This window comes from Xenopus laevis, chromosome 7L, assembly GCF_017654675.1.
Source record: "Xenopus laevis strain J_2021 chromosome 7L, Xenopus_laevis_v10.1, whole genome shotgun sequence".
In the NCBI taxonomy this organism is placed as follows: Eukaryota; Metazoa; Chordata; class Amphibia; order Anura; family Pipidae; genus Xenopus; species Xenopus laevis.
The window spans coordinates 27,119,387-27,133,320 of NC_054383.1; the positions used below are offsets into that span (position 1 = coordinate 27,119,387).

General features: G+C 39.4%; 2 protein-coding genes across 5 annotated transcripts in view; one reads left to right on the top strand and one right to left on the bottom strand.

Moving 5' to 3' along the window:
• oga.L (O-GlcNAcase L homeolog) overlaps positions 1-3,514 on the top strand; it is a 45,806-nt gene extending 42,292 nt beyond the window's left edge. Inside the window, exon 16 of the mRNA XM_018225251.2 lies at positions 179-3,514. Within this exon, the coding sequence (XP_018080740.1) occupies positions 179-315 (137 nt within the window). The 3' untranslated portion in view covers positions 316-3,514. The remainder of the gene's footprint in view (positions 1-178) is intronic.
• An 8,703-nt stretch (positions 3,515-12,217) lies between these two features.
• Positions 12,218-13,934, bottom strand: part of LOC108695756 (Kv channel-interacting protein 2) — a 308,619-nt gene continuing 306,902 nt past the window's right edge. For all 4 annotated transcript variants that reach the window (XM_041568704.1, XM_041568706.1, XM_041568705.1 and 1 more), the window contains one exon: positions 12,218-12,676. In XM_041568704.1, the coding sequence (XP_041424638.1) occupies positions 12,629-12,676 (48 nt within the window). In that variant the 3' untranslated portion in view covers positions 12,218-12,628. The remainder of the gene's footprint in view (positions 12,677-13,934) is intronic.

Consider the following 13,934-nt stretch of genomic DNA (forward strand, 5'->3'; position numbering starts at 1 on the left):
TACTGATAAGAGCCAAACGTTTTGCTCAACCACCCAGAGCAGCAGCAAGGAGACCAGGAGCAAGATTGCAGAATGGCCAGCATCAGTCAACAACAGCCCTGGCCTGTTGCTTTAATTTCTTTATTTTATCTAACATCCCTAATGCTTTCCTCTCACTTTCTTATACTTTTTGCCTCAGGATCCCGCGGTGCTTTCTGTGAAGTGAGACCCGACGATACAAGAATCCTCGATTTCTACAGCAAATTGGGCTTTTTTGAAATTGCTAAAATGGAAGGATTCCCAAAAGATATTGTGATCCTGGGAAGGGGTCTCTGAATCTCTTAAAATGACCTTTTCTAATAAAAACAAAACTGAAAGCAGATACATCTGGTGAGAGGATTTGGCACACAGAGAGATGTCATATGTTGCCAGTGGATTGTTGAGACAGAACACACAACCTCTACAAAACCGATTGCTTTAAATGTGGCTTCAAGATGCCGCCATCTTGGTTTATATGCGGTTTGCATGGGCTCGTTCGTTTTGAAAACTGTACCCCAGGTTTCATATGGAAGGAAATACTCCTGCTCGCTTTTATACCATTTTGATGTTGCGTTACTTGTCGTGCATTTAAAACACTGAACTCTTCTTTTTTTTTTTTTCCTTTTTTTTGCAACATTCTGAACCATGGAAAAATATATTTCTGTTAATGCCAATGTCGGTTGCTTGAAGACAAACATAGTACTATCACAGTAATCATTAAGGTTAATTAATAACGTACCTATTTGCAGTTCATCGCCGCGCAAGATTAGCATGGATCATAGACATCATGCCTCGAGTTTCCGATTAATGACGCATCTGTAAATATTACTGTAGAAAGCCTATATGTTCAGTCCAACGTGTTTTTCATTTTTGTTCCTTATGAAGAGTTAGATGAAGCATGAATCATTTAGATGGATGACTACAGACAAGGTGAAGGCGAGTGCCGCTGATTGGTTTACATTTCATCCCCTGCTCGTTGATGTTACATTATATATTTCTGCTTACGGTTAATTAACACTGAAAAGCATTTATTTCTCCCGGGCTTCTACCAAGAATACATTGTGAAAGTAGTCAAAACTGTGAATTAATGAATTTTCGGGTGTGATGTAACTTTGAGATCCATTTTTTTCTATTAAAAAAAAAACCCTAAATCCTGTTTTCAGGTGGTACAGCCAGTTCAAAGTGCAAGCGGCAGTCTACACTCAATGGTTTCAGACTGGTGTCAGTCAGCCCTAATTCCAGTACATATTAGATGGCAAAGCCTTAACAATCTTCTATCTTAATGAGAAATAGCACAAAAACAACCTTTGTTATGCCAACCGGGTCTGCGAACTTGCTAGGGCATCTGAAGGGGAAACTGTTGACCTTTTCAAGAGGAAGTTTCATCAAAATAAATATTTCATTAAAAATTCAAAAGCATTGAAGACATTTTACCAACAACTTCCTTTTTCCTTTACCTTTCAGTATCTTATGCATTCCTAACTAGGGAGTATGGTATGAATTGCAGGCGCCATGTTGGACCCATAGCAGCACCAACATCATCCATTTATTTTATCTTTTAGTATCTTCTGCATTCCTGCCTAAGGGGTGTGGTATAAGCCAATATCCTGGAGTTGGCAATATAGAGGTGGGTGCTGCTATGGGTCCGACATAGCACCTGCATGACTTTACATTCTATTAGAACCCATCCCTCTGTCCTCCAGCATCTCCTTGTGCTATCAGCAGCAGTTTAACCCTTTCCTTCAAACGCCTATAAAGTGCATCAGTAGTGTAAAATGACATTGCACATAGAACTCACCACTACTATGGGTCCAACCCAGCTCATCTGATTCAGATCTCATCCCCTTACCAGCAATGTTGACCTTAGGGAAGGTGTTGGCAAAATGTCTGTAGCTTTTTAGTGCTTTTGGAATTTCCATTTCTGTTTTTACTCTCGTCTAGGATATTAAAGTGTTTATGGGTTGTGCGTTAAAACAGGTGTCCCTAACCAACGGTCCGCAGGCCTCGGGCAGTCTCAACTGGGCCGCCTAGACGAGGTGCCCCCAATTGGACGCCGGCGCTCCAGAATTGGACACCGGTCCCCGGGCCAAAAAAGGTTGGGGACCCCTGCTTTAAAAGGTTTGTTTGATGGACGATTCTGCTACCATGGATCACAAGCCGCTGTAATACAACATTGCATTGGTAGGGGAGCAAGATTAAAAATGCATTTTAGGCCATAATTTCTATGGTTAGGGATCTGCATGGAGGAAAAAGGTGTCCCTGTTCTTTACACTGAAGAAAAGAATTCAGTGTGTGTATAGACTGATAACCAAGGGCTATACTGAAAGCTTTATACATATGACTTGCTTGTACTACCAACTGAAAGTTCCAGTGCAATCCCTTGACCATAAAAAAAGGCTTAATGCTCAATCATCCAGTAATAAGTCTATTTCTTTCTTCAACGGCATCTTCCTCCCCCATCCATGATAGCACCATTAAGATGTTAGGCCTAAATGACATAGCCTCCGTTAAAGGGGCAACATGCAAAGCAACTTGCCCCCAGGTTGCACCGTCCTTATGATTGCAGCTTTACCTGTGTTCAGAGTGGGTGGTAGATAAGCAGCACAAGGGAATCTCCTGAATGCCCTCTAGCTTCTACATCATTTGGAGCCCCTGTATTCAACACCTGCCATAGGAACTTCCCTTGCACCTAAAACCTTGAGCCCACAAAGCAAAGTGCTCAATGCATGCGTCCAAAATGGCACTGGCCACAATTGCCCTGTGTCCTGGCCCAGACGCAACCAATTGCCAATTTTTTTTTTTTCTTCACCATCAAGTATGGCATTGTCCTTGTCCTCTAGCACTTGATTCTGGGCATAGGGAAGCCATGTTGTTTTTCTGTTGTAATGAAAGTGAACACAAGTGTGGAGTAAAATGTAAGGAGGCTGCCATTGGCCTGCAGTTAACTAAATATGTAATTGTTGTAGGAGGATGGACACTTCAGCAGTTGAAAGGTAGAGAAGCACTTCCGATTATAGGGTTGATTTTTGGTTTCATCTTGAATATAAAAACAAGGCACTTTTGATTTTCTTGTTTCTGTTATATGATAAATTGGGGCTGTAAACCTCAGTGGTGCCTTGTGTCACAAATATAATGGGGGCTTCATTTTTTTTTTTTTCTTCTTGAATATGTCAGAAGGGAGTTGACACCATATGTCTGGGGTGGGGTATGGCATTCGGTAGTTTTATTTCCTGTAATGACCCGGTTTTTTATTTCATGGGCTTCCCTTAAAGAAAATGCAGTTATGTAGATAGATAACTTGGAATGTACCAAACATACAAAGCTTATAGGTGGACAATAAAGTGTTATTTATGCATTTGTTTAAGACTATATGGCTAGACTGAACTATTAAAAAAGAAAAAAAAATAACAAACAAAACTGATGTTAAAGTTCCTTACACACTTTTGTAGAATGTAAGATTTGATTTTTTTTTTTAAATAAAAACTGTTCTAAAACATTTTGTCTGCCCTTTTGTTTCGTTGCTGGTAAATTTGTAATACCGGTCCTGGTCCTAACTGGCCATTTGCACCGAATATAAAAACCTTAAATTAATGCCACGTAGAAACTTTGGAAAACGAAACAGCTGATCCATCTCTTTTTCTCAGATTTAAATCTGCAAATTCGGGTTGGCATTTGGTTTCAGGATTCACTTGCGTCTTTTGTGGGGCATTCAATATTCAGCCACATCCAAAAAATAATGGTTCCTGTACCTTCTACCAATCATGTTCCATCCTGAATTTCTCACTACTGGCTGTTAGCCAAGCTAATAGATGTTGAAACCACAAAAAATAAAACATGAAGACTAATTGCAAGTTGCCTTAGAATAATGCTACTTCCTGCTAAACGTTTCATTTAAAAGGAACTGGCTACTAATTTCACCGAAAGTTGGCCATAATATTCTGACGGTAACCAATGTCAAGTGGTCCAAGGGTACTGCACTATAGGACTCCTTATCTCAGCCTTGTACCCAGGGGTGATTTTAGCCCTCCCACCGCCTGAGGCCGCTTGCTGTTGCTGCCCCCTCCCCCGTGCGCTCACCTTTTTGCGCTCAAGGGGGTCCACGAGGGCGGCGAAGAGTGCCAGGACACTAGCGCAGAGAGCATAGTTGCGCTCTCTGTGCTCGAAAAGCCAAATTTCTGGTTTGAAAACCGGAAAATCAGCTCTTAAAGTACCAGGAGCTGCATTTTTGCCACCCCTGTACTAAGTGGGGCGCTGCCGCCCGAGGCGTATTTCTCAACTCGCCTCATTGGCGCAGCGCCCCTGCTTGTATCTGTAACATAGCACAGAGCATCCGGTTTGGCTTAAAGGGATTCTGCCATGATTTTTATGATGTTTTTATTTCTGCCATGATTTTTATGATGTTTTTATTTCTAAATTACACTGTTTACACTGCAAATAGTTCACTCTACCATATAAAATTTAATTCCTGAACTAACGTGTATTTTTTTTTTTAGTTGTAATATTGGTGTGTAGGTGCCATCTCAGGTCATTTTGCCTGGTCATGTGCTTTCAGAAAGAGCCAGCACTTTAGGATAGAACTGCTTTCTGGCAGGCTGTTGTTTCTCCTACTCAATGTAACTGAATGTGTAGCAGTAGGACCTTGATTTTACTATTGAGTGCTGATCTTAGATCTACCAGGCAGCTCGTGTTAAGGAGCGGATATCTAGTTGCCTTGCCATTGTTCTGATGGGCTGCTGGGGGGGGGGGAGTGATATTCCAACTTGCAGTGCAGCAGTAAAGAGTGACTGAAGTTTATCAGAGCACAAGTCACATGACTGAGAGCACCTGGGAAACTGACAATATGTCTAGCCCCATGTCAGACTTCAAAATTAAAAAAATCTGTTTGCTCTTTTGAAAAACGGATTTCAGTATAGAAGTCTGCTGGAGCCGCACTATTAAATGATTCATTTTGAAAAAAAAAAAGAGCTTTCCCTTTGAGTGAACGCTGTAGTTCAAGGAGTTACACAAGTGTTCAGGGCTTTTTCCTGCAAGAAGAAACGTTTAAATGGAAGGATTTTCACGAGCCTGCAAAGAATGAGTAATGCTATACAAAGCAGTGCAGATTGGGGGGAATAGATCATGTACCTTTGGAACACAGGCACTTTGTGGGATATCTGGATAAAGTTAGTGGAATCAATAAACTGTTTTGCTGACATTTGTTTCCTGCAAGGCTGAGGCTGCTTTACTGGCTTTAATGTAATATTTAGTCCATCGGCCGACCGCAAACATCATCATTATCCCTGTCTCCGCTGCTAACGTATTCCTGCTCTGTCTCTCAGTCCACAATTAACTTATTTATTGAAGGGTTTATTCAAATCAGTGTAAATGCCCAGGAAACAAACATCTCTGGATCCTTATACCGTTAATAATCAAGGAATGCCTGGCCTGACTAAAAATTTTACTTTTAAAGGGGTTGTTCACCTAGTTGGTTTCAGATAGATCACCAGAAATTACGACTTTTTCCTATGACTTCCTGTTTTCAATGTGTCATTGTTTTTCTAATATTGAAGTGTAAAGAGTCATTTTTCACCTTCTGAAGCAGCTCTGGGAAGGGGGGGGGTCGCGGACCCTCTAAACTGGTCTAAATTGATACATTTAGTTGATACATTTCTGATCTATGTCCCTGCTGAGCAGAATCTCTGGGTTTCATTACAGGCAGCTGTTAGAATTGATACAATAGTTGCTAATACTCCACAGATGCTGCTGAGAAATGTAGTAGTTTAGAGTTTTTGAGTATTTGCCTCCTGACTCTTTCCAGCTTTCAAATGGGGGTCACTGACCCCATCTATAAAAACAAATGCTCTGTAAGGCTACAAATATATTGTTATTGCTACTTTTTTTTTATTACACCTCTTTCTATTCAGGCTCTCTCCAATTCACATTTCAGTCTCCTATTCATATCGGTTTATGGTTGCTAGGGTAATTTGAACCCTAGCAACCAGATTGTTGCAATTGCAAACTGGAGAGCTAAACTTGAAAACCACAAATGATAAAAAATTAAACCGAATTGCAAATCGTCTGTCTCTATATCCTACTAAAAGTTAAACTCCAAGGTGAACATGGCCTTTGTTTCCACACCTGCCATGGCTGGTTATTACCTATGTAGGGTCAACCACAGAGAGTCCTTTTAATGTTAATGGGAAACGAGCAATGTATGTCTTGTAATGAATGTTTTGATCACTGGCCAAGAAATGTGCCCAAAATGTGCTTTGCGACTGTCTGACAACCTTAAACCTACTTATCAGCTCCCACTCCCGTCCTTTATCATTTCAATCTGTTTACAAGAAGTCAGAATGGGGCATGGGGTGGCATCACTGAACGAGGGGTAATGGAATACTCTATAGGTGCAACAACTCCTGCACAGGGATACTGTATGCGTTGTACCCTAAAAATATTTAAGAATAAGTATTTCTCATCCTGTGCACAGCAGAACTTTAAAAAGGCAGAGCAATGCGTGCCCTGGGATTAAAGCCTCTATTGCATTTATTGTGCTATATACCCATCTGTGGGTGCATTTTGGCACACAGGGTCATCTTTAACAAGGAGCCCTCATTAAATATGCCGAAAACAGGCCTGTGAATGGCCAGGTAGCCATGTACACGTCATTGGGTTGTGGGAGCCATGATCTGCACAGCAGAAAGGCCTGGCTGTGTCTGTGTTCTGCTCAATAGGGGTATAGTCTCAGCTGGAATGCACCAGAAATGAATCTGACTGTGCAGACAAAGAGGCCTGTGAGTGGAACTGCCCCCATGGGAGAGGCACAAGTTTCATGCATTCGTTTTGTTTCATTTAGAGGCATTTTTTAGGGCAATGACTCTGCAACTTTATATTCCTCCCTGGTATTTACTTTTCAGGGGTAGGAGGGACAGACAAACCCACCTTAATCTACCCCCTGACTGTAAGGAAAAAAATATCTAGCTATTTATGTAGCAAACATCTATCTAATTATCTATCTATCAATTTGTCTCCTATCTCTGTCTACCATCTATCAATCAGCCATCTTTATTGCTCTACCGTATTAATTATCCATCTCCTTTTATCTCAATCATCTGTCTGTCTGTTTCTCTAGCTCTAGCTCTGTCGTCTATCTTTATCACCAATCAATCATCCGTCTATCTCCATTTATCTCTGTCATCAATCAATCCTCTGTCTTAACTATCTATATACATTTATCTCTATCATTTATCAATATCTATCAATCTATCAATCATTTGTCTGTCTATCTATATATATATATATCTCTATCTATCTCTGTCATCTATCGTTATCAATCAATTAATCATCAATCTGTCCAGCTCTATGTATTTCTATAATTTATCTTTATCATCTATCAATCAATGATCTGTCTATAGCCATTTATCTCTAACATCTATATTTACCTATCATCGATCTGTCTGTCTCTATTTATCTCCATAATTTATTTCTATCTCTTATCTATCTTTCTATTTTATCCACTATTTGGGATTCAGCCGAATCCCTGAATCCTTTGTGAAAGATTTGGCCGAATACCGAACCGAATCCTTATTTGCATGTGCAAATTAGGGGCGGGGAAGGAAATAGTGTGAACATTTTTTTCACATCCTTGTTTTGTGATGAAAAGTCACGATTTCCTTTCCTGCCCCTAATTTACATATTATATTAATTTACAAATTAGGATTTAAATTTGCTTTGGCCAGATACAAGAATTCGGCTGAATCCTAATCCTGCTGAAAAAGGCAGAATCCTAAACTGAATCCAGGATTTGGTGCATCCCTACTATCTATCTATCTATCTATCTATCTATCTATCTATCTATCTATCTATCTATCTATCTATCTATCTATCGTATCTGTCTATCATCTATCTATCTATTAACTATCTATTATCTATCTACTATCTATCTATCTATCTATCTATCTATCTATCTATCTATCTATCTATCTATGCACTAAGTGGTTCTCAATGGCAGCACTGGTAAGAATAAAGCCTTTATGTAGTTGCCAAACTGAGAAACTGAAAAATAACAGGTGTTGAATATTTAGGTAAGAATCCAGTGGTTTCCCTGTAAATGAGAAATCCATCAAGACTGAAGACTCCGCCAGGACATGTGCATAGCAATCTTGTTTTTATTGTCTTCCTTTTGTACAAAATATACAGATTTGAAATGCAAAGCAGCTATCGTAGGCTAACAAACTAGACACCTGCAAGTACAGTGGAGCAGTGAGATATATACAGTCGTTTCATGCGTGTATATGTGAGTTTTTAAGGTCAGTGCTGTATTACCTACATAGTTCATGGTGAGACAGGCATTCATTACCAAATTGCTGGAAAGGAAGATATGGTGGAAACATTCCTTCGGATCAACAAGAGGTTAACACACACTTTCAGTCCATGTGGGTCATGCTGTGAGAGGCGACATTCCCTATTCACAACAAGGCATCCCGTGTGATGAGAGCCGGCTGATAAAAGTGCTCATTGTCCTTGATCATGTCCAGCCTTGGGATATTGCTCACTGTGACCCTCAGCTTCTTCTGACTCCTAGTCCTGCTTGCACCCGGAGTCTTCAATATACAGAGGCTGAAGTAAAGAATGCCCTGAATTTCTAAAGCATGCTATTCACTTGCTTCATTTGTTCACTCCCTCCCCCCACCCCAAAAAAAAGCCCAACCCCACCACACACACAATAAATAAAAACTGGTTGGGATATTATTGCACTTTCTAAAAAAAAAACATAAGGAAAAGAAAGAATTAAGACGTGCATAGAAACCCTCTTCTTCAAGCCCCCCTGAGATCCGAAAAAGGGAGTGTAATACTTCCGAAGTGGGACTAGTGACTGGTTTTATTTAAAGGAAATGTAAAGCCGCAAAACAGATTCATGTAAAACTGCTCAAAGCATTTGTCTAAGCACTTTTGCTTTTTTTCCCCTACTTTTCAAGATATTAGTGTTTTTTACACTGCTGATATAATGAATGTGAAACAGCAGCGCCACCTGCTGGCCAGTCAGGAAAAAATAGGGATGCATTCGCGAAAGATACGGCTGAATACCGATCCGAATACTTTTGGCATATGCAAATAAGGGTGGGAAGGGGAAAACATTTTTTTACTCCCTTGTTTTGTGACAAAAAGTCACAATATTTCCCTCCCTGTCCCTAATTTGCATATGCAAATTAGGATTCTGTTCAGCCGGGCATAAGGATTCAGCCGAATCCTGCTGAAAAAGGCCGAATCCTGGATTCGGTGCATCCCTAGAGAAAAAACACTTAGGGGGTTATTTATCAAAGTCCAAATTTATATCAATATTTTCTGAAAAATATGCAGACCAAAGGTTATAAGGGCTTATATATTAATACACTTTCCTGAAAATTTTGTTTGCGAGAAAAAATCGTGAAAAATCTGATTTTTTTTATCAAATTTTTTCGGATTTTTCACCCGAAAACTCAGAATTTCATCCGAAAACTTCGGGGTATTGCCAAAAACCCAGCGCACATCAAAAAATCATTGGGACTTCTCCCATTGACTTATATGCACCCTCGAAAGGTCTGAGATGCCGGATTTTCTGATTCATGACTTTTCCATCCTCGGGGTTTAATAAATTCAAAAAAATTTGTGGTTTTTTTAAAAGTCCAACTTTATATAAAAAAAATCACAAGTTTTTCATGATTTTTGATTTCGGAGTTTAGTATATAACCCCCATAGGGTAAGCACTCCAAGCACTTTTACATTTATTTGGGGGTTTGCATTTCCTTTAATATCTTTCACTGCTATTTCTTAGATTCCTCCAGCAGGCAAAGGATAAACCCTGTGCTGAGTTAAAGGAGAAGTATCTACAGCTACAAATCATTTTGTTATATATCTTTAAAATCTCAGTTTGGCCGCCTACTATAACTCTTATGTTCAAGTAACTTTATAAACAGGTCGAAGTCTCTCCAAATAAATAGCTATTGAGCATTTGAAAGAAAAAAACAACTGACTGAGCCTTCCTTTAGAAGCAGATATTTATTTAAAAGGGGAACTGTCACTAATATTTAAAAAAAAATTAGACTCTAGATGTCGATTTGTAATTCATCTGTTTCGCAAATGTTTTTTTATTATTTTTCTTACCGTTTTGGTTATGTGTGGGTTTATTTATTTGTTCCTCAACCTAACATTGGTTTTATGTGCAACCAATGGGCCCGTGCTGTTGATGAGCCACTGGAGATTTCAGCATACGACAAAGATAAGAAATGTTTTGCACCTAACCATGGGTAATTGTGGAAGATTTCTTTTCTTTAGGGCTTATTCCCGTTGCCCCACGCAGTGTTGAAAATTCATAAAAAGGCCACAATTGGGCATTTGGTAGTGGTCGCTCCAAATGAGGCAGGCCCACAATGCAGACTGTGCCTCCTGCTGCTCTGTACCTTGCACATCTGAATGGCAATTATCAAGTTTATTATGATGATTTGTTTTATACCAAAAAGGGGTCAGTATTGGCCAACCCTATGCATACAACATTCTTTGCAGCCACATGGGCTGCCCACTCAAAATGCAAATGAATCTTGCATCTTATACTAGGAATGCTCCAAAGCCAAATACAGAACTGGATCATTGGTTCAATTTTGCATATAATGTGAGCAAACCCCCCCAAAATGAAATCATCTGGGAAAAAAAAGTCAGTCTTGAGTTGTAAAGTAGTAAGGGTTCTCACTAGTGATGGGCAAATTTCTCCCATCTCGATTTGCTGAAAAAATTTGCTAATTTCCTGCAAAATTTTCAAAACGGCGAAAAATTTGCGAAGCCCGTTGGCAACATTTCAGACACTTCCGATGCCAGCTACAATTCCGACGAGCATTAAAGTCAGTGGGCGCCTATTAATTGTCGCCGGCATCAAAATTGTTGCTGGCGGCGGAATAGTCGACGGCGTCAGAAATGTAGCCGATGCATTTCGCTAATTTTTAGCCATTTCGCAGGAAATTCGCACATTTTTCATCGAACCGAAACGGGAGAAATTCGCCCATCACTAGTGAGTACCTTATCCCTTTACTTTACAACTGAAGACTGACTTTTTTCCAGATGATTTAATTTTGGGGGGTTTGCTGGCGAATTTTCAAGGCAATTTCACAAATTTATTTGCCGGCAGCGAAACGCGGAAATTCACCGCAAATTCGGTCCTGGCAAATAAATTTGCCCATCACTAGTTCTCACTTGATTTAAAATTAGGGATGCACCAAATCCTAATTTGCATGTGCAAATTAGGGGCGGGGAAGGAAAACATGTGAACATTTTTTTCACTTCCTTGTTTTGTGATGAAAAGTCACGTGATTTCCCTCCCCGCCACTAATTTACATATGCAAATTTGGATTTGGTTCGGCCAGACACAAGGATTCGGCCAAATCCTGCTGAAAAAGGCCGAATCCCGAATCAAATCCAGGATTTGGTGCATCCCTATTTAAAATACATTTTAAATGAAATTAAAAAAAAAAATATTCAAGGTAAAAGAGATAAAGTACTAAAAGCATGATTTCTAAGATAAAACTAAATAAATGAATCAAATGACTGAAACAATACAAGTAGGGGCGGAGCCTGTGGTATTTTGGATTTTCCACTTTACCAATAATTGCTAAGTGCTACCATTACTTTTTCCCAAAAAGTGATGATGTATTCCTAGAGTATATTAGAGGTGTACTCAAAGAAAATGTAAGGCGGCACTCCAGATAAAAGGATGGTGGTTTATTGCAACAGATCACATCACCTGACGCGTTTCGGGAGCAACTCCCTTAATCTGCAATAAACCACCATCCTTTTATCTGGAGTGCTGCCTTTCATTTTCTTTGAGTACGTCTAAGTACAGTGGGAACGCTGGTGGTGGAGCAGCCGGGATATCAAATGGAGCTGCATTAAAGATCACTCACTAGGGGTGAGTTTGGAGTGGCCTTATTTGCTTTTGACTATATTGGAGGTGCTACCACATATCCCTAAATATGTTCACCCATAATTGATAACAGGGTAAGTATCTGGTGATATAACTGAGGTGTATACTTCACAGCGATTCCGATTCCCCCCCTAAAAATGAATAATGCAGAGTGCCAAAACAATAGGTGCAACACGGTAAAATGCCATGACATTGGCAGTGTTTCTGTCACAATTACAACTATGAAAGTAAAAAAAAGGGACACTCGTAAAAACAAATAAATAAATGAATAAATAAAAATAATCCCTGGGTTTTATTTTTGGAATTTTCACACTATGGAATGCTGAGGCGTTTCCCTGCCATCTCAAGTAATCGCTCAACGTCATTTCTTTTCTTTAAAATAAGCTACATTGCGGTTTGTGCCAAATGTAAAAAGAATGTCTCTCTACAGGTCGGATTCAGTAGGTGCCAGTTTTCTATTGTCCCCAGGCGGCAGCTTTGGAATCTTCCAGTGAGGGATCTGCTTCGTAATACTTTTCTATATATATACACAAATATATATAGTAGAACAGCCAGGAAATCAGAGAGAGGGATTATATTTGCATTTGAGTTTGCATTGAGCAGACTATTCTGTATTTTGTGCAGCCAGAAGTCTATCGGAAACAACTGAGATTTTTCAAAACATCTTCTAGGTTAGTAGCGTTGCTAAATGACATTGTCGAACAGCTGCATGGACCTCATGATATTTTCGTCCTAGAAAAAGAAAATAGTAGAGAAATTAAAAATGGATTTCAAACATAATTTCTCAATGAGTTTCCCTTGCAGCCATAGGTCATATGATGGGGAGTTCCTTCTGAAAAGACCAGTTACGAAAGACAATAAGTAAGTGGAGCGATTATATCCAAGTCATTACTGCTTCTCAATTTTTAATTATAACAAACGGTAATTATGGTTTCTGTTTTACTTTAATGAGGGTCTCCATTGAATAATTCATAATCTTCCAGTGAATCTTGGAATAAAGTAAGTGCAGTTATTATTAAATTGATCGTTGATTTTTGCATGATAATGTTGATTCGTTGTTGATCATTTTTACATATATGTTCTTATCTGTTATTTATTGCTTGGGTATTTAAAGGGCATGTAAAGGCAAAAAAATAAAATCCCATTTTTACTTTAATTAAAAAGAAACCTATCTCCAATATACTTTAATTAAAAAATGTGTACCGTTTTTATAAGAAACCTGACTGTATGCAGTGAAATTCTCCCTTCATTTACTGCTGTGGATAGGAATTGTCAGACGGTCCCTAACTGCTGAGCACGGAAACAATCATACTTATGAACAGCATGGGGAGCCCCCGCCTTACTTCCCAGCCATGTAGAACTCAAGCAGCTTTGTTTATGACGATCCCTAAGCAGTCCAAACCACACTGAGCATGTGCACAGTCTTAGTCTTGCAAAGATGTTTAACAAAGTTACAAGATGGTGACCCCCTGTAGCCAACTTTAAAAGCATAAATTATTTATTTGATTAGGCTTGTGGTGCAGTTAGTTCATGTTTATATTTAGTATACAAAATGCGGCATTTCTAGCATTATTCTATTTTAGACTTTATATGCCCTTTAACATGCCCTCGGATGAACTTTATCAACTGTTGTAGAAGGAGCCTTTATAAATAGTGTATGAATGCATGGTATGCATGCTGAATGAAGCAAGTGGTGGCCATATGCATTGCATTGCTACTCTCTCAGATTTCACCTAGTAATGCTCGGTGCTGTTACACATTCGCTCTGGGAACACTAGCACTTGACCTTTAAGCAGATGGGTCACAGAAACGGAGCCACGTCTCAGGCAATGACTTTGTACAGAGTTCGTTCTTACAGGAGGTACCCTATCGTTTCTTCTGCATTTCCATAGAACTTATCGTATGATGTCCATAGAAAGTATCCTTTCATTTCCATAGATGTTATTCTATCAGTTCTATAGAAGCAGTGTCGGACTGGCCCACAGGGATA